Below are 25,949 nucleotides of genomic sequence, written 5' to 3'. Positions count from 1 at the left end.
GGACTAGACAACATCCAGAGGACTCTTCAGAGTTCAGTTATTCTACAGTTCTCTGAAATTTTTTGGTTCTGTAATGAATATTTATGTTGGTATTTTATCCATTCAATATTCTGGATAAGTTTTAACATACTTAGGTGTTGACTACATGCTTTCAATTATAGTATTGAGTATATGGTTACTTGAAAAACTGCTGCATAGCATTTGAAACTAACTTACAGTGGAAAAATGGAGCAGTTTCCAAAATCATGGATAGATGTGTGCTCCCTCAAATCTACTCAATTTTTTAAAAAGGGAGGACATGCAAGTATTTAGTCAGAGGTTAGCATGTTAGGTTGTCTGCTCTGCTGGACTGAAAGTTTGTTAATGATCCCTTTTATCCTTCTCAGATTTGTGACTTTTGGCATCACTGAAGGATATTTATCATGACAGTGATAAATGCCATCCAGGTGTATCTAAGGGCAATATATTGTTCCTGTTAATGTATTCTCCAGTGAAACTTCTCATTTAATGTTTTTTCTCTTTTCATAGGTCAAAAGCCAAAAGTTTCAGAAAATGACTTTGAGGATCTCTTATCTAATCAAGGATTTTCAGCAAAATCTGATAAAAAGGGACCAAAGACAATTGCTGAGATGAGAAAACAAGAGATGTCTAAAGATATGGACCCCTTGAAACTCAAGGTTTGTTTAACGGTGATTTTGATTCAAATGAAAATCTGATCTTATGGTTAGAACTACTGAAAACAGAGCAGAAGGATACAATGACCAACAGAGAAACTAAAGGTTCATGGTTTAGAAAAGATGGATTTAGCTGATAATACAAAAATATGCTTTAAAAATGAAGTATGTGAGAATAGCTGTTCTTCAGGGTGATAATGTACTTTCATTTTCTCATTAAGAAGTGCTGCTGCTGTCCTAAGAAATTACTAGAAGGTGGAGTTCTGGAGACAGGATGTATAATTAGTTTGGGATGTGTTCCTTGCTGTTGAGATTTTTTTGACCCATTAGTCATTGATAACTTCATATATTAATACACTTACAGTTTTTTAGTCTTTATGGTGCTTCAGAAAAGTTTGTAAACGAACTTTAAAGGAATGCTGAAATTTGTTTTCACAAAGTGTCCTTCCTTGAAGAGAGAGTAGGTAGCTTGCATGCCTACCTTTTAACACAAAACACCACAAATGGAAATAAGTACAGATACCTAGTTACCATCCTCACTGGTGATAGTAAGTGTACGATGAAAACACTGTATCCCTATGTTATGGCTTGAATATTGCTGTTAAAGTCTGAGCAACATTACTCTAATTGACTTCGGGGATATCTCAAAGAACACTTTAGTCTGCACTTCTGCAGGTTGCTTAAGTAAACATGAATTATTACTAGACATGATCTTTTGTTTAAAGCTTGTGCAATAGAAGTTTTAAAATATATTTATGCTTTTGTAAAAATCAAGTAATAATTTGTATGTGTGCCCTGACAGGAACAAGATGAATATAATATCTAATTGTAATAGATGTTTTTAATTAGTCCTGTAATTTCTCTTGCCATTAATTATACAGGTGTTTGTAACATGTAACTATCTCAGTCATTTCTCTTGCAATGACTGAATTTCTGCAATAAACTGAGCTATGCTCTCGTGGTAGATGCAAAGTATCGCTTTTGAGTGGCTATGGCAATTGAATTTGGGGAGTGAGTGCAGTAGGTCAACTGTACTTGAGTCATGATCATGTAGTCTTGCCAAGAGTGAAGATTATGTCTGTAGAGACTGAAAATGCTTACAGTGCTGCATTCACTTCTATATATTCTGATTTTCCCAGATTCTTGAATGGATTGAAGGAAAGGAGAGAAATATCAGAGCATTAATATCCACTCTACATACAGTGCTTTGGGAAGGGGAAAATAAGTGGAAGCCAGTCAGCATGGCAGATTTAGTAACTCCTGAACAAGTAAAGAAGTACTACAGGAAAGCAGTGCTTGTGGTTCATCCTGATAAGGTGAGTGTTTTCCTCTGATCTTCTTTATTATAGGAGGAATACAAACTGCTTTTACCATACCATACTGATTACTGGCAAATGCCTTGCTTCTCAATCAGCACCCTAGATGTTCTTCACTGTGCTTCCATTGTCTTCTGAATGTGGTGTCCTACTGCATTCAGGTAGTACAGAATTATTCTTGTCATCCTGACACAGCACAGAATTCAACAGAGAAGTGTTAACAAATGAAAGATCCCGTGAGAGTTGTACTGAACACCAAGGTCAGTCATGCTGGGTTCTGACTGACGGATGGCAGATGTCAGATTTAATGCTGATTAGTGGAATCTATTTAATTTCTGTGAGCGGGTACTTGAAGTCTTTTAGAACTAGTATGGAGACTCAGAGGCTACCACAGCAAAACTGGTGGGAAAAACCTGCTGAACCTCATTTACTGAACAATTTTTACTAAAAAAAGTAAACTTACTAGAATAAACAAGTTATCAGATGAAAATTTTGTCATGAATATTACATTGCAGCTCTCTTATAAAAATACTTAATGCATCCTAATGTATCAAGGTAGCTTCTTGTTCTGAGCTCTTGCATTGATAGAAAGAGAAGCATTGGATATAACTGGTTTGAATTTTCAGGTTTGCATTCACTGGTGGTTTAGTGAGCAGTAGTCTAAATCCTATGCTGTCTTGTGTCCATAACAAACATTATGTTTTTTGGATCCCACTCTCCTTCAGAGTTCTTGGGTATGTGACTTCTTCCACCTTTGTGGTAGTTTTTTAGGTGTTTTCTGTAAGGCCCTTAATTCATCAGTCAGAACAAAGCTCTGTTTAAGGGATATTTGTCTTCCTTTTTCTTTTATTCTGCCACTTACCTGTTATAGGTCAATAAAGTACTGCAGGTGACAAAAGTTAAGCAGCAGGAGAAGGGGAAGGATACTGGAGGAGGCTCTGGAGCTTCCCTTTTTTATTGGAGATAACCATATTTTGGGACTGGATGTTTATTAACCACAAGGGTTGGATTGTGTTGGCCCAGAGTCAGGGCAGCTGTGAAAGAGGCAGGGAATCAGGAGTGTACTATCTATGAGTACGGAAGCAAAAACACAGGAAGTGCTATGTCAGTCATGTTGAGTCTTAGCATCAGTCACAATCAGCAACAGATTTTTCTCCAGGGAATTTAATTTAAAAAAAGTCACCTTTAAAGAGATTTTATCCTTGTACACTACTGCAAGATCTTTCAGGAAGCAATTCCAAAAATGACTTAATTTGATTAGTAAGTAATAGTAGCTGAAACGATTTATGAAAAGAACAGCTTTGAAAATTGTTTTTAGCTAAATTTCAATTACTTATGAATTGTACTGGAAGCTTGAAAGTAACATAAGGAAACCAAGGATTTGGATTTGTTTAAAAAATACTTATTGCAAGCTTTGGATAATTTTGGAGAGTTCTCTTGTCTGTAAAACTGTGTTCACAGAGCAGTCTATAACTATTGAGTAAGAAAGCAAATATAAATGGGGTGGGATATTTTCTAAAGACCTAATTTCTAATGTTTTAATGCTTATGGTACATTCTCTTTGTTTCCAGGCCACAGGACAGCCCTACGAGCAATATGCCAAAATGATCTTCATGGAATTGAATGATGCATGGTCAGAGTTCGAAAACCAGGGATCAAAGTCCCTCTTCTGAAACTTCACCTTTCACAGAACTGCTTCCAGAAACTGGAGCTGATCATTGTTATGACTTTATTGCACCTGAGATTTATGAAGCGCATTTCCACTATTTCAGCACAGTTTCTAGTAATGCACTTAATTGTGGGGATGTATTTTGTAAGATGTAGAGTACAAAGTATTACATAGATGCATTAAGAAAAAAGCTGTTGAAGAAATCACAATCTGGGAGTAAAGGTTTCTCTTCAGTTTCGTATAAGAAAAATAGAATTTGAATGAAGCTAAGTAATAAATGATAGGCTAGTATTAGTTATCAGTCATTCCAACTTAATTATCTTTGCTGTTCCTCTACCATCCCAAATTTGTCTGTTACTTCAAGTAATTTTGTGATTCAATTTTGATATTTGGTGCCTGTCACCTTCTTCAAAGTGCTTTCGTTAGCAGCAGTGAATTTGCTTGGCTTATCTCAAACCTAAGGGTGTATATTTTCATCTGTATTTTATATAATCGATCTGATAATCATTCTGTAAATAATGTTTTCTGGTAATATCTGTGTTCCTTACAATAGCGTAACAGTTGTTTAGCCAGAAAGACACCACATGTGGGAAAGTCAGACAGGGTTGTTCTTGATTTTTTTTTTCTTTTTAGTTTTCTTTTTTTACATATCCTGAATCTAAAAAGACATTTTGACTCTGAGGTCTGCATGTTCCTACTGTTTTGTTTATTTATTGCAGTACTCTGACCTGCGCTTATAGTTCTTTAAATGGTGTCTTCTGTTTCTGAATTCAGTGGAATGTTCCTTTCATTGCACTTCCAACACTCTGATAGAAACAATTTTACTCTGAAACTTGAAGTGTAAGCACAAATCTTTTATTGTGCTTTGATTTGTCTGAGTATTAAATCACTCATTATCATCTGGTGAGCATTTAAAGTGCTTTAACAAACATTTTGCTGCATGTTTGAACTTGTGCATTTTTGTGATACGGATGGAATCAGTGCTTGTGAAAACATGGTGTGTTTTGGTATACTGTTGAATTTCTGCTCACCTATTTCCATGCACTGCTTAGTGCAAGATGAGTAGAGACACAACTTGGTAACAAAGCATGCCATGTTTCTCATCCCTGTTCAGAAGGCACTTTTTCACTAGTGCTGGTGTGGATGATGCAAATGACCAATGACTGTTATACTCTGTGTAATAACAAAATGCAATTTTCATATCAAGTTTGAAAAATGTTGAAAATCAGTGCTGAGCTATTAAATCTTCAGCAGCAGTCTCTTGATACCGTACAGTTGGGCATTCAAGGGGATATTTTGATCACTTGCCTTTTTATACATTTTGCATGCTTAACTGAGAGGGAAGCTGTATTATTAGCAGAGGTAACTGTTCAGCTGAGCACCATCTGAACAGGAAACATGAGATTCTAATGCCTCCTGAAAGGTGTGTTGGATGAGATTTTCCACTGCTGCACCAGGCCAAGAGTTGGTGGGTTAGAGACTGCTGAACACTTGCAATGTCTAGTCTCTAGCTCTAATATAACAGAGTTACTTATTAACCTCTGATCAAAAGTTTTGTCTGTGTATATCTGCATATATATTCAGCTGCTGTGATTTTTCTTTTTTTTTTTTTTTAAGGTGAAGCTAGGATCAGTTATGAATCAGGAAGGTTATATATTATTCATAGCTGCTGTTGTATTTCAGTTACTGCTTTCAAGCAGTCTTAAATCTCAGTAGATTTCTTTATAAATATATGTAACTTGCTATCTGATTTGAAGTAAGAGTTAATCTTTTTTTCCTTTGGACACTTCATTAATTCTTTGTGTATGTATTCTGCAACCATGGAAATTAAAGGCTTCTGCTGGTAGGATAGGTTTGTGGGAGACCTTTTTGCAGTTCTAGGGCGAATGCTATCTCGTAATAGGTTTAAAAAGACAAACACAGATATATAACGACTTCGACTGTAGTGCTATATGCAGTTCAGAGATAAAGCATTTCTAAGGGGGCTGCTTAGAATAAGGAAAGTCCCACGTTCATTCAGCACGTACAGGCAACGTAATTTTGGGGCATACATTTTTAATTGCTCTTTTCTTGAAATATGTGTTTAAAAAATTAAAACATGAAAATTAGAGGAAAATATCTTCCTCTGCTTTGTATATTTGGTAGTGTTTTCTGGATGATGACTACATCAAGTTTTTTTAAATTTCTCTTGCGTGCAAAATTTTCTTGAAACATCTTAAATGTGAGTTTAAGTTAGCAGGGAAAACAAGAGTGCAAGTATTTTACCGGGAACTGAAGATCTCTTGAAATTACGTCTCTTTTAAAAATTATGGAAATTCAAGAAATTTGGCTATGGATTCTTCCAGGAGCCATTACATAATTACTGAAACTTCAGTCAGGTTGACAGAGCCACTCAGCTTATATTATGGCTTAGTCATTTCTGGTTCTCAGTGGGGGAACTGGCTTATTTCTCTGTCCTTCTCCTTTCTACATAATTGAAATTTGCTGCTAAGAATGTGGGAGAAAATTGGTTTGGTAAACTGATAAATCTTGACGGTGAAACTATTTTGGGTAGGGTGTTTCGATTTTAGTTTTATTGTGTCATTTCTCTGTGTTACATACAAGAATGGGCAGACAATGGGGATTTCATTAAGGTTCTGTAAGCAAACTGTAATTTGGAAATTAAAAAAAGTTCAAGTGGTGAATATGCACATAATAAATGGAAGTTTTGTTTTCTGTGCAACAAAAAGCAGCATGAGGACCACCAAAGGTGTTTCTTAGTGCAAGGCTTAGATATTAAGTACAAGAACCTGGGAAGAGGGAAGTTAAAGTACATGTCATATAAATGTGTATTGAGTCTTAATGTTGCTTTTGTGGGAGATGGTGATTTGGAAGAAAAAAGTACAGCAGTTTTATAAATTCATCTTAAAACAGTAATAAAAATGGTAGACAGTCTGGGAATGAGGGCTTTTCAACCTTTTGCTTTGTGCTTGGTCATTAATTGTCTGTCTGCTGTATGAATTAGGAGTGCACTCAAATGATAACACACATATTTCACTGTAGTTATATTCTTAGTGTCCACAAACTGAAAAGCTTTTAGAGCAGGCTTAAAAAAAAAAAAGATTAATTAGAGACTTGGCTAGATTCTCTCTTTGTTTAAAATGTTTATTTTCCATTCATGTTAGTTGTTCACTGCACAGTTAAGTTTTGAAGTGTTGAAGCCACAACCTGAAAGCTGAACTTTATTATCGTCTGCTTCTGCTGGCTGTGAAGCTTGAAGGTGAGGTCACCGGGTGTTGCCTGCAGGTTGATACTCTGCATGCATACATGTGCTCCAAGGATTTGCTTGAGGCACTTGAGGTTCTCTTTACGAAGCACTTCCTTGACTCTTGCAGCAAGTTGTGCCTGCTGGCCCATGTTGGTTGTTCCTCTGTCTGGTAACAACACCTGACTAATGTCATATATTGTTTGCAGCCTACCAGGGCTCACTTTCCAAAAGTAAGTGGGCTGAGATGGTTAGTGCAAGAAAAAAGGAAAAGAGCACAAGATAGATTAAATGAAGAGTAGAGAAAAACACCAGGGCTCTAAAGTACATCTGAAATGCTGTTTTCTAATTCTCTCTCCACTGACCTATTGCTATCTACCTCTGCTAAAAACAGGTGTAGACTAGTAGAGAGAACCTGGTTTGCAGTCTGCTTTCCATCCCTTTTTAGAACACTGCTGACTGTAACAAGTGGGAGTACCAAGTCCCTATTTCCCCCCCGCCCCAAGTTTATATAAAGCAGGTTTTAAAAATGGCCAGGTTTCCACTAGGTTTTTTTGTGGGGTTTTTTTTTTTTTTTTTTGGGTTTTTTTTTTTTTTTTTATTACAAATTACTTGTGTTACATTGCTGTTAGATCTGGAGAGTACAGCAAAATAACTTCTGAAGCAGAGATCTGTGAAAAAGAATTGGTGTTAAGAGAGTGTGGCTGGAGTCTGCCTAATAGAAACAAGTGATGTATTTTAACTGGAGGAAATCAGTTGGTGTCTTCAACCTCAGGCATGCCTTTTTGGCATAAAACATAAAACCTGGAAGGAAAAGGTCTTCATCATTGTTTATTGGGTCAAGTTCGGCTATTTTGCTAATTGGTGGTAGCTTCTTCAGCAAGTACAGAACAGAAAACCTCCAAAAGTGCTGATGAAGTACATTTCCTTGGAACAGTGGCAGAGTCCTTGGTGTTGCACTTGTGAGGGTAACTAGTGCTCATGGAAAATGCCTTGTTTACCTCCATGTTCTTGGTAATTCTAGACAATTCCTCCCATTTGTCTTGCCAAGCACAGAGCAACAGTTAGTTTGTGAAAGCTACATGCACAAAGTCAGTTTTTTGCACAAACCAAAGCGGAGTTTGAGCAGAACAGAAATCTCATCAGGCCTTTGGGGCTGCTGTGTTCTGTGTGCCATTCCACTTCCTGAGGCCAGACTGCAGTTTCCCCAGCACTGGCAGTATGTTTCCATACTTGCTGGCTGCTGCACTCACTGCTGCTCACAGAAATGTTTTCAGGAATAGCATAAATGTGGAAACCTTGTTGCTCCTTAGCTGTGTCCTTAATTGTCCAACAGTTGCAATGTAATGGCTGCTTTGTAAATAAGTTCAAGTTAATCTTGTATGACTCAGTTGACATTTTCTGTCAAGAACTTGCAGGTGATTGACCTGCAAAAGCTGTAAAAGGAATGTATTATTTCCCACCTTTTGAGCCCGTCTCTTGTGCAGAGCACCTCTTGCACCCAGCTCAATGACGAGGAGCTGAGCTCTGGTTCTGAACTTTATGAATCTTGCAGTGCTTGCTTACTCTCTCTTTGGGTGAGCTTATTGTGGACGGCAGCTCAGACTGCATTAAGCTTCCAACCTATGCTCCAAAAATATGATTTCAGTAGTTTTTATGAAGGATACGTGTTGTCATAGAAGCTTTTATTACCAAAAGGGGATTAAGAGGCATTGTGGGAACTCCCAAAACTCTAGTGGAATGTACCGTATATTTGCAATGTTGATTTCTAGAAGTGATTGTCATCTCTCATAAGGTCTTGGCTTGCTCTGAGGTCCTTATTGTATTTACCTGTAGTTGTGATTGTACTTTCATTACCTGTGGGTTTTTTCTGATTTGGAGTGTGTGGAAGGACAGAACAGACACTCAATTCCTGTTTTTGCCATCTTTCAGGAAATGCAATGTACTGTGTAATTTTGCTACTAGTGAAATGAAACTTATACCTGTATGTATATAAGGTAAAATAGTCAAATTAAGCCTTGTTTAAAAGTAGATTTAATGTTTGGTACAATGTCCTTGAACAGAATATTTTGCTTTGAAATGTATTACAATTTAATCAGTGATCAATTAAAACAAACAAAATAACTTTATCTATTTCCTTCTTTCCCAAGAGAGAAATTCCCTGAACACCTGAAGCATGTCCACTGTGTCTTCCAGAACAGTCTGCAAATGTTAGAGAAGTGGTTCTCATTATGCTTAGGTTGACTGAACCTGTTAGGAGCTAAGTGCCTCTTGAGAAGTATTTCTTCTGTTAGAGAGGGTCGCTACAGTGTGTCCTGGGGTTTGGCAGCTGCATTTTCTAAGTGCCTGTGTTGGGTTGAGGGGGTTCTTGCACAGGATCTGCTGCAGGGCTTTTCCATTGCCCAGGGGAAGCTCTGGCTTAAGTGTATAGCAGTAATAAAAGGGAAGAGAACAGGAGCATATGGACATGACTGAGGCAGGAGAGAGGAGTATGAGCAGCCTGTAGGTATAGCGGGGGGACACATCCAGTGATGAAGGACTGCAGATGGCAAGAATCTGAGGGAATGTGGCATGGCAAAGGATGAACTTCTGCTGGGAGTGCACTGACAAGGTGCCCGGAAGTGCTGGGAGTGCACTGACAAGGTGCCCGGAAGTGCTGGGAGTGCACTGACAAGGTGCCCGGAAGAGTATGGAAGACTCCATACTCTGCAACAAGAATGGGCAAGCAGGATCTTTCATAGGTGGGAACAAGCCACTCCGTGACATTGAAAAAGTTTCTTTAAAAGTTAAAATCCTATACAAAAGTATAGGATTACCACTGGGGCTACCCAAGGAGAAGGGTAAAAACTGGGAGGAAATAAGAGAATGGACAGTCATGACCAAATGGACAGGCATGACCAAATTATCCAGTAGCAATGGCCACTTAAGCAGAGGCCATTAATGTTTTTCATATTCTGCTTACTACTTTGAATAATCTGATGGGTTTACAAGAATTTATGATCGGTTACTCAGTGCCAAGATGCTAAAAGATCTTTCTCCTTGTATCACGTACAGAACACACTACCACTTTTGCTGCTAATCAGTTTATTCCTAACATGCAAAGATGCTGAAAAATGTATTGATACCTACTTCTAGTCCTTCACCACTGCAGCAAAGGATAATGTTAGTCAAGTGCATGTTCCTTTGCTGTATGCAAGGCTTCTGGCTTCTCTGACATGAGTTTAGAGAGACTTGTGTTGGGAGAACACAGCAAATAGAAATCCTGAAGAGTCAGCCTAGCAAGCATCAGTAATTACACCAGAATGCATTACAAAGAGATAGCATGGCCATAAATTCAACATCAAGCAAAGCACACAAAACAGAGTGAATGGGGGATTAAAAAACGGCAGCAGAAACACTTTATACTGTGGTGTGCAGAGCAGCCTGTAGCAATCAAAGCCTTCCAAGTCTGCAATTGTAGACACCTGACCTGGTTACTATAATGTTGGAGACGATTTGCCCTGCCTCAGCGCTGCCTCTCTTATGAGGGACGAGAAGGACTTCTGGTAGTTTTTTGGGCAAAATCACTGAAAAGGGGAAAATTGAGCACGTAGGTAGGTGAAAACTTGATCTAGAAGGATCCCTTTTAGTACAAGCTTACAAGGAACTCCTCATCTCCTTTAATCTGTTAAGCTGCTGGCTGTTCTCCTGGAGTGGCTTCAGCTCCTAGTCAAAGCTGTGGGCACACACAATGGCTGTGAAGTTTTCTGGTGTATAATGGTGCTGGCAGACCCAGACATTATTAACTGGTGAACTGCAATGTTTGTTTCTTTGTGTATGGCTCTGGAGAGGAGCAGGACAGCACAACTCATCTGCAGGAGATGGGATTGTCATTGCACTGCAGCCCTGACCACATGCAACACAGCCAGCACACTTCTAAGGTGCCAGAAGAAATGTGAAGAAACAGCTCATCCAGCTTGCTCAGGAAGATGGTTTAAATTACAAGCTTTGGTTTGCCATTGCAGGGATGTTGCTATATATGCTGTGAAGCACTGAGTGTTCCATAATGGTTGAGTTTGATACTCCTGCTGGGTCTGTTCCTCTCCTCATCCCTGCTAGCCTAGTACTGTCAGTCTCATTATGAAGTTCAAAAATGCTGCTTACAGCATTCCTAGAAGATGTTAGAAGAGTGTTTGACTCAAAGACTTCCCTCTTGTCATCAGTTCCAAGATTTCATCTTTCTCTGGTCTTCTGGAGTTTCTAAAGCAATGGATTGGAGTTCACTAGACTTCATGTGGAAACTGACCTCCAGCAAAGCAGAACCAGAAACTGTTGACCTACAGCAGTTAGCTGCTGTGATGGCTCTTAGCTCTTCCTTTCTTGCTGCACACTTGCTCTGTCTGCATCCTAGTGGTGGCTCACCGTAGAGGCAAATAAGTTGCCAGGTTCTGTTCTAGTGATGTATGAACCACAAGAACTGGACTCCTATATGTTTTTTCAATGGATTGAATTAAGGCTGTTGAACCCAGAGTATATTCCATCTCATTTCACATTGAGATGCTTTTATATACTGTGGCTAAATTTGCCTCTCATGCCTTTACTGACTCATCATGAAACCAGGGATGAATGCAAGGGTTTTTAAATTTTCATTTTATTACCAATTTTTTTTCCCCTCAGCTATCTTCATTATGGAAGCTGCCCTGCTTTTTCTTCCCTCACTCACTTGTCACTAGGCTTTTCTGCTGCTTCTACCACCATGAGCCTAACACCTATTATACCTGGAAATTCCTTGTCTGCTTCTGCGCATGCACTGCAGCTGCTGCCCCACATATGCAAGGTATGAGCCTCTGTCAGACCACTTTATTTCTTTTTCCATATGTGGGACATCATGAGGACCACATGTCCTGTGGAGGAAGGGTTGAACTGCAATTGTTTACCATCTCCAGATGTATAAAAGGATGTTTAGAAGTTTCTTATAAAATCTTTTTTGGAATTAATGCAAGGGGTAGAGGCAGAAGGGACATCTTTCTCTGCCAGGTACCCTCGTGGTGGGTGGCAACTGCATTGCTCCCCTGAATAAAATGCATCTGATTTTATGTGGAATTATTTATCATCAGTAATCATGTTTCTTTATTTTGATTGCCATCTGCTGGCAGAATGATGTGTTCATCACCATTTCACACTCATGCCACATAGGTTTTTTTTAAATACTAAGCATTTTGAACATGCTTGTATAGTTTGTATGTGCATATTGCAAAAAAGGGCTGTTTTTGGATGTCTAAATGCACAGGCTGACAATGCCGGAGGCAGAACTCACATGAGAACAGATGCTCCACTAAGTGGACAGAAGCAAGTAATCTATGCTGGAGAATGAGGAAGAGGAGACATGCACCACAGGAGTCTTGGAACTTCAGGTGGGGATGGACACAGCGACTGGAAAAAGCATAGGAGAGCAAGGGGCTGGGCAGTAAACATCCAGGTAGATCCCAGGGCTGTGCCCTGCCTGTGCTCAGCCTGTGGTGAGTAGGTGTGACCTCAGCACAGACACACAGTACTTAGAATGCAGGTACTCAGACAGCTGCAGTGGGAGGAGGAAGAACAGACTAAGCACCCAAAGCTTCACGGCTGTATTGTCCTAACACCTGCTCTGAGTAAACGAGGCTGTAAAACAAGACCCTGACAGTTCAGCCCAGGCTGCTTCACCCATGGGGAGCTTGTTGAGGTGACTAGGTGTGAGGTTCCCAAGTGACTGCAAAGGGTGCCTGCCTGCATGGCCCAGCGCTAGACCCAGGGTTAGCATCCTTAAGAAGAGCTCTCATAGAAAGGCCCATTTCTCACAAGTGTTCCTGTGCCCCACCATGAGTGCCACAAAATTAATCTGGTCAGCATCTTGAATACTCAAACTCAGCTTCTGAACCAAGTTCTGTCCTGGAATGTTTCCTGTCTGAAACGAAATGTTCACAGCTTCAAAGGAAAACATATGTGCATTTATTAATCCCTGTGCAGGATGGTATGAAACTCAGCCCAAATGACAACAGTTCAAAATAATTTAATACCAACAAGACCTCAAAAACAAAGTTTGAGTTTTACCTGGATGAATGACTGGAAACTGCATCTTTAATATGATCAAGCATCTTGTGTAAGGCAAATAAAATCAGATCAGCTTCAACTTTTAATTCCATTGCTGTGAAGTGTAATGTGTCTGCTTCAAATGAGAAATGATAAATGCTGTTCTTTAATTTCAGCGCTATGCAAATAGTATTAGAAGATTACTCCAGATGCTGGAAGATCAGAATCTGCTGAATTTTTCGGCAGATCTTTAGCACAGACTGGAATTCCTGTTGCTGTGATTCATGGTGGCATTTAATACTTCATAGCCTTTTCCACAGACAGGCAGAAATGCAAATACATTTCCCAAAGACATTTCTCCTGGCAGTATTTGCAATTTTTGCAGAAGCATCCAAAGAAGGAGATGTTAGAAGACCATGCTCTTACCCAGAATTATGAAATGAAGCTCCAGTTCTGCAGAGCAGTGGTGTACCTCTGTATCCCTTAACAGGAAAAAGGCCGCATCAGTTTTAATGACCCCCACTGGGCAATGCACAGAAGGCACACACCTACCTACTGTGCCAACTCTGTCCTCCTGCCAGACCCACCCCAGCATTTTCTTCCAGGAAGTCACTCGAGTTCCAGGCAAAGAAAACCAAGCAATTTTTCCTTACCTTTCTCTTAGAAATGGCTTGAGTTTACCCTCTACATTGCTCTTGTGAGATGCCACATGTAGTACTGAGTCCACCTCTGCAGCCCTCAGGATAAGGCTATGGACCTGTGGGAGTGAGTTCCAAAGAGGCCACAGAGATGATCAGAGGACTGAAGCAGCGCTCCTCTGAAGAGCTGGGATTGTTCAGCATGAAAAGAGAAGGCTCTGAGACGACTTCACTGTGGCCTTCCAGCACCTAAAGGGGGCTTATAAAAAGGAGAGAGAGGGGCTTTTGGAAAGGGCATATCGTGACACAACAAGGGGCAGGAGTTTTATTGGAGCTGAAGAGCCTGGACATGTCCTGGCTTCATCTTGGGCACAGCTTTACTCCTGAGCTGCCTTCTCCAACATAAGGAAAAGAGCAAAAAGTTTGTCCTAAAAGGTACAATGCTTTGCTTATAACACTGGTTACTTCATCAATATCTTGCCTTATCGCTTCCTGTACATTGTTCATTTGCATTTCACTCCATTTTCCTGGAAAATGCTTTGTGGAAAATGGTTACTATTTTTCTTCTTGTTCTTGGGTATGTTTAGGGAGATCTTTGTATGTGTCAACCTTGCACATACTGGTAGGTTATACTTTCTTGTTTCCTGTGAGTCCAGATGCTTAATTATACATGATTATTCAGGTTTGCTGTTCCTTTGTATAAGGCACAATTTCTTAGGAAGGAAGAACAACACAATTAGCACAAGCTAAGCAAAACTTACACTAAAAGACATTTGAGGCAATATCTAAAAAAAAAAAAAAAAAAGCTCTAAGCCACAGCACAAGAGCAGGCACTGACTATCAGATAATTTTGCTGTTGCAGCTAAGACAAGCTAGGCAATAAGAATCTTAGGTAAATTGCAAGTGATGCATCTTAACATGCATTTTGCACAGATGGCCAAAATCAAGCAAAGATAGATTTAAGGCCTGATGAAGTTCGAGATCTGTTGTTAGTATGGCTGAGCTACAAGGTTACAATTTCTAGGTGAGAAAGGGCAAATCCAAGACCTCTTTGATAGGAAAGATATAAAATTTCAGAAATTCTGTTTTCAGTGATGTTTGTGGAGAGCAAACATACACTTTATTCTGTAAGAAATTTCCAAGAGTTACGAGGAGTTAAGTCCTTGAAACAACCTATGGTACTATGGACTTTGCAATGGGAGGTCAATACTTCTGATAATTTAGGCAGCTTCTAAAAAATCCAAGGTTTTTACATTTTAGTGCCTTTAGTATGGTTGCTATAGGCCTATGTATATCATATTTCCTGGTATTTGACTGTGTCTGAAGTAATGTTCGCCCTTGTTTTACACATCCAGTTATTGATGCTGAAGCAATTTATTTTTGGAGCAGTGAGCATGAACAAGAAAGCAGCCCGGCACCCTAGGCAAATGTGTGCTGAGGCAGAGTCTTGTTTTCAGGTATGTGGCTTTTGCAGACTTATCTGCATATCTATCTCTGCAACTCCAATGTCAGAGTAATCTGAAATAATGGTGATTTATCTATTTTTCTCACTATGGAATTTTTTTAATTCTGAAGGCATTCCCCTGGCATTAAGTACTGCTGCAGTCGTGCCTCCACTTATCTTTTTAGCTTCAACTCAGGTTCCCAGTCAGCAGTGACTGGCCAGTGCTGTGGGATCCCTGATTTGGGCAGATGTGTCTCTTTGGGGACACATGGACACTGTGTTTGTGCCACCTGGGCTGTGCTCCCAAGAAAGGCCCAGAAGTGGGTCTGCATGAGGCCACAAGCCTTCATGGAGGACAGAGAGGATTTCTGTGTCATTAGCAAGGTGCAGCCTTCTCAGCAGGAGAGTCTAGTAAGAAAATTCTTTCCACTTCTGCTTCTTGCTAAAGGGCAGAATAAATACTGATGTGCTAGTAAGGTCCAGCTGAGCTGTCTGAATAATCCTCCAATAAATTGTACAACAAAGAAGTGAATTCAGTAGGAGATCAGCTGTTTACACTGATCTGTAATTGATCTCTAGCAAATAACACATGCAGTTAGAATCTTTCTTGCTTTTAATATGGACATTTCAGCCCTGGGGACATGGAGGATGAGATGGCACAAGCCGTTTCCTGCCCCTCTACTTATAATATCATAGTTTGCATAGTCACCAGGTCCAGGAGCAGTGGGAGCTGCTGGTGGCCAGTTGAACCCTGAGGCTCTGTATGAGCAGCGTGCAGCTACACAGACCAGGGACTGACATCTGGCAGAAGTACCTTGCTAGGCAGAACTGGTTCTGCTCCTGCTGCTGGAGACTCAACACCAGGAGCTGACAAGGGAGCCTGCTCTGCATTGCTGCAGGGGAGCTGTTTGCAGGAGCTTGTTCTAGGGCTAACAGAGGCTGCTGCAGGAAGAAGGGCAGCTCTGGGGCTCTGGGTACCTGCTGTGGTCTTGGACCTCTGACTTCAGAGCAAACCTTTTGGAAGCAAGGCACGATAGCTGGGAATCTGCACACTGCTTCCTCAGAGACCCTGAAATAGATCCACTCTCTGTAGTGTGGTCTGGACCCCTGGAAGTCAGTCTTTGAACAGTTATTCTTTTGGCTCCAGGGCTATCATATCCTGGGTTTTCTGGAAAGTTTCATACAGTGTCTGTGATATTGTGAGCCTGAAGCATTGGAGCAGCTGACCATGAAAATGCAGGTCTAATAGTTCAGCATCAGAGAGGGGAACTGCCCTTCTCCAGGGACTGGTGTCATGCTAACAAATCCTTTTGTACCATGGGACAATGAGCTGAATAAAAGGAATTGGGTACCTTCAACCAGCCCTCTATGCTCTCCTGCTGTTTCCCCCTGATATACCTCATGCTTGGCCAGGAGGCCAGAGGAACCTGCCTGTCCTGTCCTGGACAGGAAACCCTGTCCTAAATGTCTTGGAGAGGCCTGCCCCTACTCTTCCTGTCACAACAGCTACAAGGCAAGGAACATAATATTCTCCTTACAGTCCAAACTTGTACTTCTCAAGTTTTCTACACACCCTTCTGCAACAGACCCACCTCTGTGTCATACAACAGGACAACAGGCCCTGCTACTCACCCTGGTTTTTCCTTGGTACCACAGAGGGACAGGCACTTCCCACAGGCTTCCCTCCTGCCTGGGACAGCTGTGCAGAGCTGCAGGGCACTGTCGGAACCCAGAATGTCCCTTGGACACTCTTGGATGTTCTGGGCCCACATCAAAAGCATCTGAGACCCTGGAATGCAGCCACAGACCCCTGTGGCTTTGAACCTGATCCATGGAACAATTTACCAACCTTGCACGAAGAACAAGAAATCAGAAAGTTTAGATATTATAGTAGAAAAATTTAGATATTATAAGAAAAGTTTAGATATTATAGTAGAAGTAGTCATAAAGTGAAAGGAAGAAATTTTGAGTGCTGTACAGGGGGGTTTTAGGCCTTGTACAGAGGGGTCTGAGTTTTGTACATGGGGGTCAGAAGTTCTAAGATGGAGGGACTTGGGTGTGCCCTGTCCTCTCTCCTTCTTCTTCCTAACCTCCATGTTCATGGTGATGTTGGCATTCACAGATTGGTTTAGAGTAGAAAGTCACTGTTCAACATAGGTGATAGGCATTGGGGAAAAACTGTAAACATCTAATATGTAATGTATGATATAAAAGAGGGCACCAGCCCACTGGGCGTAGGAGTGTGCCCTTGCCTGACTGCTGAACGGACCGCAGCAGCTCAGGGAGAAATCTTTTAGATAACATACAATAAACTACCTTGAGACCGGACGACTGAAGACTACTGAGTCTTCCTTTGGAGGAGAGACTTTTCCACCTTTCCGGCTCACCCCAACCAGGGGCGAGTTCCTACAACTGGCGTTGCTGGCGGGCTCTGAAAAGAAGCTAATTTATCAGACACCTCTAACCTCCACCCGGGAAAAAGGCACTCAGAAGGCTCGGAACAGAGAGGGAGCGGAATGCTCAAGACAAAACACCCTGACCTTCACCAAGACAAGTCATCTCGGGAGCTGCCCGGAGAGGAGAAAAACCAGAAGTGCGCACCTGGAATTTCTCGCCTGTGATCTGCTGGACGGTGACCAGGAACACCTCCGGACCGACCTCGTGCTGACTCAGCTTTTGGTGAGAACAGTTTGAATCAAGAACATGGAGTGGGGGGGGGCATACTCCCAAGAGCCGGTCCAAATCTTTTCAGCCCTACAGGGGGTGGTATCCACACATCCTGTGGAGATGGCTCCAAAAGAGCTGAGAGCACTGCTATTGTGAGTGCAATGTAATTATCCGCACACAGAGACAAACCTCTTGTTTGATCAAACTTTCTGGGAACACATCAACAGACATTTATACCATTTGGCCAGCAAAAGAAATAAGATCGCCACAAAACTTTTACCGTCAGCAAGAATAATGTTAGAATCAGTTCCGCAACGCAGCAAGGGGTCTGCCATTTTACAGCACACAGCTCCAGCAGGCGCTGCGGGAGCGCCGGGGGGAGAACTGCCCAGCCAGCAGCATGGGGTAGCTTTCTTCACCACACACCCAGGGGAAGCAGGATTGCCCCCTGGGGAAAAACAAGGGGAAAATTTTCTGTCATACCCGGGGTCCCCGGGTTCCCACAGTTCCTCAGATTCCCCTGAGCCCCCAGAATCTCTAGGGTCCTCCGAGGTAAAATCCCCCCAGTCGACCGTAGATCAGCCAGGAACCACGCTTACAGCGGGACAGGCTGAAACGGCAGCGGCGGGGGAGGATGCAGACGGGAGTGCAGAGCCCAGGGAGGAGGGGGAGCAGCCTCCCGCGGCGCCGGCGGGAGCGGGGGGAGCCGTGAGGGCGAGGGGAACCGCGCAGGAGACGGCGAGCGCGAGCGCGGCGGTTGTACGTGCTGAGGGGACCGTGACGCGCGCCATGGCGAGAGCCCGCGCAGCCGCCGCGGCGGCCGCCCGGCAGGCACGGGGGGAGGGCTCCCAGATCGCGGCGGCGGCGCTGGCCAGGCAGCCGACCGAGACAGAGCAGAGGCCCGCGGCAGACGCTCGTCTCTCGCTGCTGGCAACGCGCATGCGAGCGACGGTGAAGCGGAAGCTGGAAGCCGTGGCGGGGGAGGGCACCTCGCATGTTGCAGACGCGGCGTGCACACAAACGGGGCGGAGACAGCGCGCTCGGGTTGTGGGCGCAGGCACACAGTCAGGAGGGGCGGAAACATCAGAGCCGGAGTGGGATCGGGAAGGTGGCGACGTCAGATTCGGGGAGGACAGGGACACTTCCGACACCGCGGCTGTGCCGGGGCCAGTGGGCGGGAGCGTCCCAACCCCCGGGGTGACGCAGGCAGAGGTGCGGCGCGTCCAGGGTGCAGGCCTCTGCCAGGGCACCGCCCCTCTCCGGTCCCACGGCAACTGAAACACACGCAGCCAGCTCACAACCAGCCGCAGTTTGAGATAGGGTAAAGCTAAAACACTTGATCCAGCAAGAATCAATGGCCCAGACTGCAGGATTTGCAGTGGTGAATCAATTATTAGAAGAAATACTTAGAGATTTGTCCCAAGTGCAGGTGGGAGAGCAGACGTTACAGCCTCTTGCAATGCCGACCTCAGCCGGTCAGGAGGCAGCGCCACCCAATGGTGGGACTGTAACATTGCAGCACCTTTTTCCAGTCTTAAGTAAAGAAAAATCTAGGATGAAGAAGAAGAGAACCACATCTTCACAACAGCAGGAGCCTCCGCTGATTCCAGAACGGCATGGGACTCAGGACGCTCCTGCCGAGGCGCAGCGACAGGATGATACTGTACGTATCGCTGCTTCGGAGGGTGTTCCAATCAGGACAATTCCAGGATCAAGGTCTGCCAATCCTTCGAGCCAGGGAGAGACAATTTTAGTATCAAAAGAGGTTGTCAAAAAACTTTTATGGTACTTGGGCACAACCTTGGGGTCGCATCCAGAGCTGTTGGCTCATTTTCCGCAAGTTCTTCAAATAATGCAGGACAGTCGTGTGTTTTCCTCCACAGCAGATGCTTCATCCTCATCCGCAAGCACTCAGCCTTCACCTTTGCAGATGCCACAGATGCTGTGGATGTCGGTGAGTTCTGCTGCACCAAGGCAGCAGTCACAACAGATGTCTTCATTGTACAGGCAAGTACCTGTTGGATTTCCAGATTGACTGAATATAAAATTAGATTGGCAGGACGTTCGAGCAGAATTGGAAAAGGAGAAAGGTTTATTGCAGGGCTCAGGAAACATCACGATGCTGGTGAGCTACGACGCTCAGCGCCAAAACCCGAGGTGCGAACGCCTGGACCGTGGTGTGATCAAGGACCTAGCCAAGGCCATCCAAGACAATGGATTGTCATCACCCTACTTCAAGCAGATGTTGAAGAGCATTTTTGGTATGTACGTTTTAACACCCTATGATCTTAAATATCTCGCAACATCAGTTCTTATAGACGCCCAAGCTCTCATGTGGCAGAAGGCATGGAGGAAATCCCTGGAGGAGCTGAGAGCCAGATACCAGGGCGGACCAAACGCGAACTTCACCATGGTGCAGCTTGCTGGTGATCCTCCTGAAGACGACCCAATTCAACAAGCAGTGAGACTTCCATGGAACATGCTCAATGACATCAAAGAAGTGGCACTAAGACCAATCCTACAGATTGCTCCAGCGGGAGTCCAGGACAGCATCTACACAGAGATCAAGCAGGGTCCTTTGGAACCATTCTCCTCATTCATGGATTGTCTTTCCCAGGCAGTGGAACGACAGGTGGCAGACGAGAGGGCAAAACCACATTTGGTCAAAAGCCTCGCGTTTTCCAGTGCCAGTCTGGAATGCAGGCAAATCATCAGCATGATGCCGCACCAAGCCACCTTGGCAGACATGATAGAGGCATGCAGCAAGGTGGGGACACCACAGCATGTTGCATCCCTCATGGAAGAGCGGTTGGAAGAGCGAATTGACAAGTGTGTCAGGGAAGCTCTTGCAAACATTCAGAGAGATCACTTTTAAAGCACAGAGACAATGACATTTTATATTCATATCTATCATGCATGAGAACAATCTTAGAGAGCAGAGAACACAAACACTTTGTTACACACATCAGAATTTTTAAATGGCTCTTTCTCAGAGTCCACTCCTCCAATTGTCAGACACTACACAAACAGCACGCAGTCAAAACTAGGGGGTTCTCTCTAGTTCTCTCTAGAATTCTTTAGTTTTGATCCAAAACCCAGAGACAAGACAAATCGAAAGCCCATTCACATTAATCACTTGGGGCAAGGGTTTTGTTTATGTCTTCACAGGGCGAGGACTGAAGTGGGTGTCAGCAAGGCACGTGAAACCTTATCGGACACAGACGCAAGTGAACGCGGATCCAAGAAGCAAAGAGACAAGCACGCAGATGAAAGCAGACGACGATGCTGCTCATCAGACAACGATTGACAACTCAGAGACTTGGGGTTTTTCTTGGGACTCAAGTGTCATTTGGGTGTTGCTGCACTGCAAGGTCTCTCACAGAGAGTGAGGACATGGGCATGGGGTTCAGACAGATAGTGTTCATGTGCTTAATTCTCTTGCCTGTTGCCTTGAGCAATAGGACAGATTTTCCCATGAGACAACCAAAGGGGAATGTGTGGGAGACTTTGGCAAAGGCAGCGGGTCTGGACAGCATTTGTCTGACCCATTCAAGACCGGAGAAACCATTCTCAACATGTCTGATAGGTGTGCCAGTGAAGGAATGGCCAATTCTAAAAAATATCCCTCCAAAGGTTCTGAAGACTTTTTCAGACCCTGTGGAAGGATGGCATGTTTGGACACAGTTCCTTCCTGTGGCTCATTTTGAACCTCAGGAATTGGACATCTTTGGGTCAACAAGAATGAAGTTCTGCATCATGTTTGATCCATTGAGAGTAGCAGAGACAGATAACCACACAATAGATGTCACTCCAAACCACCTCTTTTATAGAAATGCATCATCCTGGTGCAATTATACCAAGATGATGAGCAAACCATCCCTCCAAAGTCCAGCCATTTTACCAAAAGGGATGTTCTTGATTTGTGGGGACAGAATTTGGCCTGCTATCCCTGCAAAAATCAGGGGTGGTCCATGCAGCATTGGAGAACTCTCATTGATAACACCCAATTTGAAAATTTTGAGGGAACAGACACACAGAGAAATCAGATCTATTGAACAATACAGTCCAAATTGTGATGATGAAGTTTATACCTGGAACAAGGCTCAGAGAATTGCAGTAGCAATTTTCTCAACCCAAGCAGCATTGGGGGTGGCCTTGACACAATTGGATCACATGGCGTATTGGTTGAGCAAACATACTCATGCCATTTCCTCTGCACTGAGTAACGTGTTAACAGACATCGACAGTGCAAGACAAGCAGCACTTCAGAAGAGGGCGGCAATTGATTATTTGCTGCTGTCAAATGGGCATGGGTGTGAAGAATTTGAGGGAATGTGCTACATGAACTTGTCCGATCACTCGAAATCTATCCATGAAAACATAAAACAAATGCAAAACAGCATCAGCAAATTGCAAAATGTTAAAGGATCCTGGTAGGATGATTTCATCAACCTTTTTAGTCTCTCACCATTGTGGAGGGAGCTTTTGAAAATAACATTTTATATGCTGATAGGATTTCTAGTTCTTCTGCTTGTTTTGCCATGCATTTTTCTATGCATTTGGTGAGCCATGGACAAAGTGGCAAGGCAGGTCTTGGTGCAAACAGGAGGGGGAGATGTCGGAACCCAGAATGTCCCTTGGACACTCTTGGATGTTCCGGGCCCACGTCAGAAGCATCTGAGACCCTGGAATGCAGCCACAGACACCTGTGGCTTTGAACCTGATCCATGGAACAATTTACCAACTTTGCAAGAAGAACAAGAAATCACAAAAGTTTAGATATTATAGTAGAAGTAGTCACAAAGTGAAAGGAAGAAATTTTGAGTGCTGTACAGGTGGGTTTTAGGCCTTGTACAGAGGGGTCTGAGTTTTGTACATGGGGGTCAGAAGTTCTAAGATGGAGGGACTTGGGTGTGCCCTGTCCTCTTTCCTTCTTCTTCCTAACCTCCATGTTCTTGGTGATGTTGGCATTCACAGATTGGTTTAGAGTAGAAAGTCACTGTTCAATATAGGTGATGGGCATTGGGGAAAAACTGTAAACATCTAATATGTAATGTATGATATAAAAGAGGGCACCAGCCCTCTGGGTGTTGGAGTGTGCCCTTGCCTGACTGCTGAACGGACCGCAGCAGCTCAGGGAGAAATCTTTTAGATAACATACAATAAACTACCTTGAGACTGGACGACTGAAGACTACTGAGTCTTTCTTTGGAAACACGGGTTGGAGGAGAGACTTTTCCACCTTTCCGGGCCACCCCAACCAGGGGGTGAGGCCCGACAACACAACAACATTCCTACAGCTGGCCTCCCTGGGAGGGCGGTGGTGAGAAGCCAATTAGCCAGATGACCTCCACCTTTCTGGCTCACCCCAACCAGGGGTGAGTTCCTACAGGGCACCACACCATTTACAGCTTCTCACCCTCTGCTGAGGAGCTGCCCTGAGCCACACTGGGCTTGAGGTCGCAGGGTTTGTGCCTAGCAGTGAGCAATGATTGTGCTTTGGCCCTGGAACAGGTTTTACGTGTGTCCTTTGGAGTCCTGGTGCGTGTCTGGGTGAAAGGCTTGTTGGGTTGCAAACGATGCTGAGCCCCGGGTCGATGCACCCTTTTAGTGGGAAGTGGCTGACAGCATCCCCTTCCTGTCATCGAACAGCACAATCTGCCTCCTCCAGAGGGCACAGGCTTAATCTGCTGCCGAGCAGACACCTTGGGGATGCAGAGCACGTTGCCATACACACGGCCAGTTTCAGTGCTAGGAAGGCTTTATTTAGAGCCTGTGAAATGAGATAAGCCAGACAGCGTTACGTTGGTATGTTGGACAAAAGAACTGAAAGTAAGAACTCTGCATAACAGCAACAACAACAAAAAAAATGTATCAAGTCTGATGTTAGATGATTCATAAAATAATTAGCGTTTCCAAGTGTGTCCTAATTTCAGACAAAAATGAAAATACAACAAGATGAGCAGAAAATGATGGGTTATGCTTTTCGAACAAGGCACTTTAATTGAGCCAGATGGGCCCAGATGTTTCCTCACACTCTGACTGAAATGATCAACTTATTCAGAGAGATATGTTGTGGGAGAAACTGTAACAAAAATGCAAGAGGAAATTTTCCACAAGCAATGAATACATTAAGGAGACTTGAGGCAGCTCTTACTGCTCTAATGAGGCTAATTGTGTATGAAAATTGGAACATTTCATACTCACTGAAAGAGGTGCTCGCTGCCTCTAACGCTTCAGCTTGTATTCTGATCCAAGAAAGACTTTATAATCACCCTCTCATCAACTGGTTTTGACGCCAGGTCTCTTATTGGTCATCTGCTCTTTCTGTTCCTAGTTAATGCAAGCAAATCTCTCCTCTCTGTGCTTCAGCTTTCCTGATGAGTTTGGTAACAGTGACTGTTTTTCTCTGAATCTGTTTTTAGTGTTTCAGTTTGAAGTTACACCTGAGAGAAATAGTTTTATATGGTTGCAACGTTTGACATAATCAATCTAACTAGAGATCTCTAAAGAGTGTCTCACACTGTAAAGGCCTCCCTTCTTCCCTGCAGAAGATGGGAGGATGGATGCAGATGCATTTGAAGCTGCCAAGGGACTATGTGTTTTTAAGGAGGTGTAAAGCATGTGTGCACTCATGCAGATGCGCCCACACAACAAAATGGAAATTTAAGACTATAACACTTATTGGTATTAGGAAGATATTGAGGCCATCAGGTCTGGAATGGGTCTGGGGATGCTTGATCTGTCTGTCCTGAGTGCTCCCTTGTTCTCTGCACTCCACCTCACCCTCTTGGCTGCTGTTAGGCATATGTGGTACGAGAAAGAAGGCTTGGTTTATTTTTTATGCTCAGGTTTGCTTTATTTTTTGGCTGTAGTGCTCAGGTGCACAGCTGTGTGGAAGCTGTCCTTGGACAGCCCTGACTGCATAGCTCAGTATCCTGTTTCTTGATCCTCTGCTTTGCTGTCCTTGTCCTTCTCTTTCACAGCTCAATCCCCTCTCAGATAAACAGAACGTACAAAAATGACATAACAGGGGGGTGGTTGGGAAAGTAAGGAAACCAAGTTCATCACTGTGAAAGTCTTCTAATGGAAACCTCACAAGACTGGGAGTCAATTCTCTTCTTCTAAATGCTCTCAGAGTGAGGAAAAGCAGCCTCTCCCACCTGGCCTAAACTTCAAAGTGCTCCACTCTTAGCCTCTGCACTGGATCTGTGGCTCTTAGAGCCCCACCACATACATAGAAGGAACTGATGGGCCTTGGATGACATGGAGTAGGACCTCTGTCTCTTCAGAGAGGTTCACTGGGAGCTGTGTACCCCTCCTCCATGAGCTGTATCTCAGTCTAGCTCAGCTGGAAAGGAAGGCAGGGTATTATTTTTTTAGTATTATGCTAATTAACATTGCAGAGCAATGTTTCTCTCTCAGGTGCACCTGACCCAGCTCCTCCACTGTTAGGAACTAGTTCCTGCTACAGGTTTTCCTCAGGCTGGCAGAGCAAAGTCCTCCAATGAGATCCAATGATTCCTTCTCCTCCTTGCATGATGAAAGGGTTAGTCCCAGAGACCTGGGTTTGCTTTACAGCCAAACAAGAGACTGCTCCCAGTGACTAACTTAGGGCAGCAAGCTTCTCTCCACACACCTCAAATGCTGTTGCGGAATGGTAGGGGACCTGCACAAACACAGTGTTTGAGATGGTCCTTTAGGCATGAGAAGCTGCTGCATCCATCCAACACAACCAGGTTCTTCTTGGAAAGGGATTCCTAAAAGGAGGGCAGTGGAGAGCTGGACAGCAGTACCAACAAACTTTTCTCTGGAGGCTTGTTCCTCCTCAGCTTGGCCCATTTCCTCTGAGCCTCCACTGAGCACTACTGATGTTCTGATTCTTGCTGTGGAAGCCTGTTTGCAGGTCTCAAATTGTCTAGAGCTGTACCAGTAGCATAATAGTCCCTGAGGTGAATTGTCTTATAGTTTCCATTCTTCATATAAGAAAAGCCTGAAGTCCTTCTTCAAATCTTTAGCTGTGCTCTGGATCCCTGTATTGTGGATTAACCACTGAATGCCCCAGTGGGCATGAAATAGAGATTTTTAGAGTTCACTTGAATTAACAAAATAAATTAATTTTAACCTTTTACTTGAGAAACCTCTGCCATGGTACAAAGGGCATAGGAAAATGCAAATCTCTGAAGCTTCTTGCATAAAGGACAAAGCCAGAGAAGACCAGGAGATGCAAAGAACCCAGATAAAGGAGC

At 43.3% G+C, this 25,949-nt stretch overlaps 1 protein-coding gene across 3 annotated transcripts in view; it reads left to right on the top strand.

The window, feature by feature from the left end:
- GAK (cyclin G associated kinase) overlaps positions 1-6,203 on the top strand; it is a 63,573-nt gene extending 57,370 nt beyond the window's left edge. For all 3 annotated transcript variants that reach the window (XM_068176074.1, XM_068176073.1, XM_068176075.1), the window contains exons 26-28: positions 529-677; positions 1,814-1,990; positions 3,562-6,203. In XM_068176074.1, the coding sequence (XP_068032175.1) occupies positions 529-677; positions 1,814-1,990; positions 3,562-3,663 (428 nt within the window). In that variant the 3' untranslated portion in view covers positions 3,664-6,203. The remainder of the gene's footprint in view (positions 1-528; positions 678-1,813; positions 1,991-3,561) is intronic.
- Positions 6,204-25,949: the final 19,746 nt, after the last annotated feature.

This window comes from Anomalospiza imberbis, chromosome Z, assembly GCF_031753505.1.
Source record: "Anomalospiza imberbis isolate Cuckoo-Finch-1a 21T00152 chromosome Z, ASM3175350v1, whole genome shotgun sequence".
Taxonomy (NCBI): Eukaryota; Metazoa; Chordata; class Aves; order Passeriformes; family Viduidae; genus Anomalospiza; species Anomalospiza imberbis.
The sequence above is the reverse complement of the archived record's forward strand: the minus strand, read 5'-3'. Positions and strand labels throughout refer to the sequence as shown.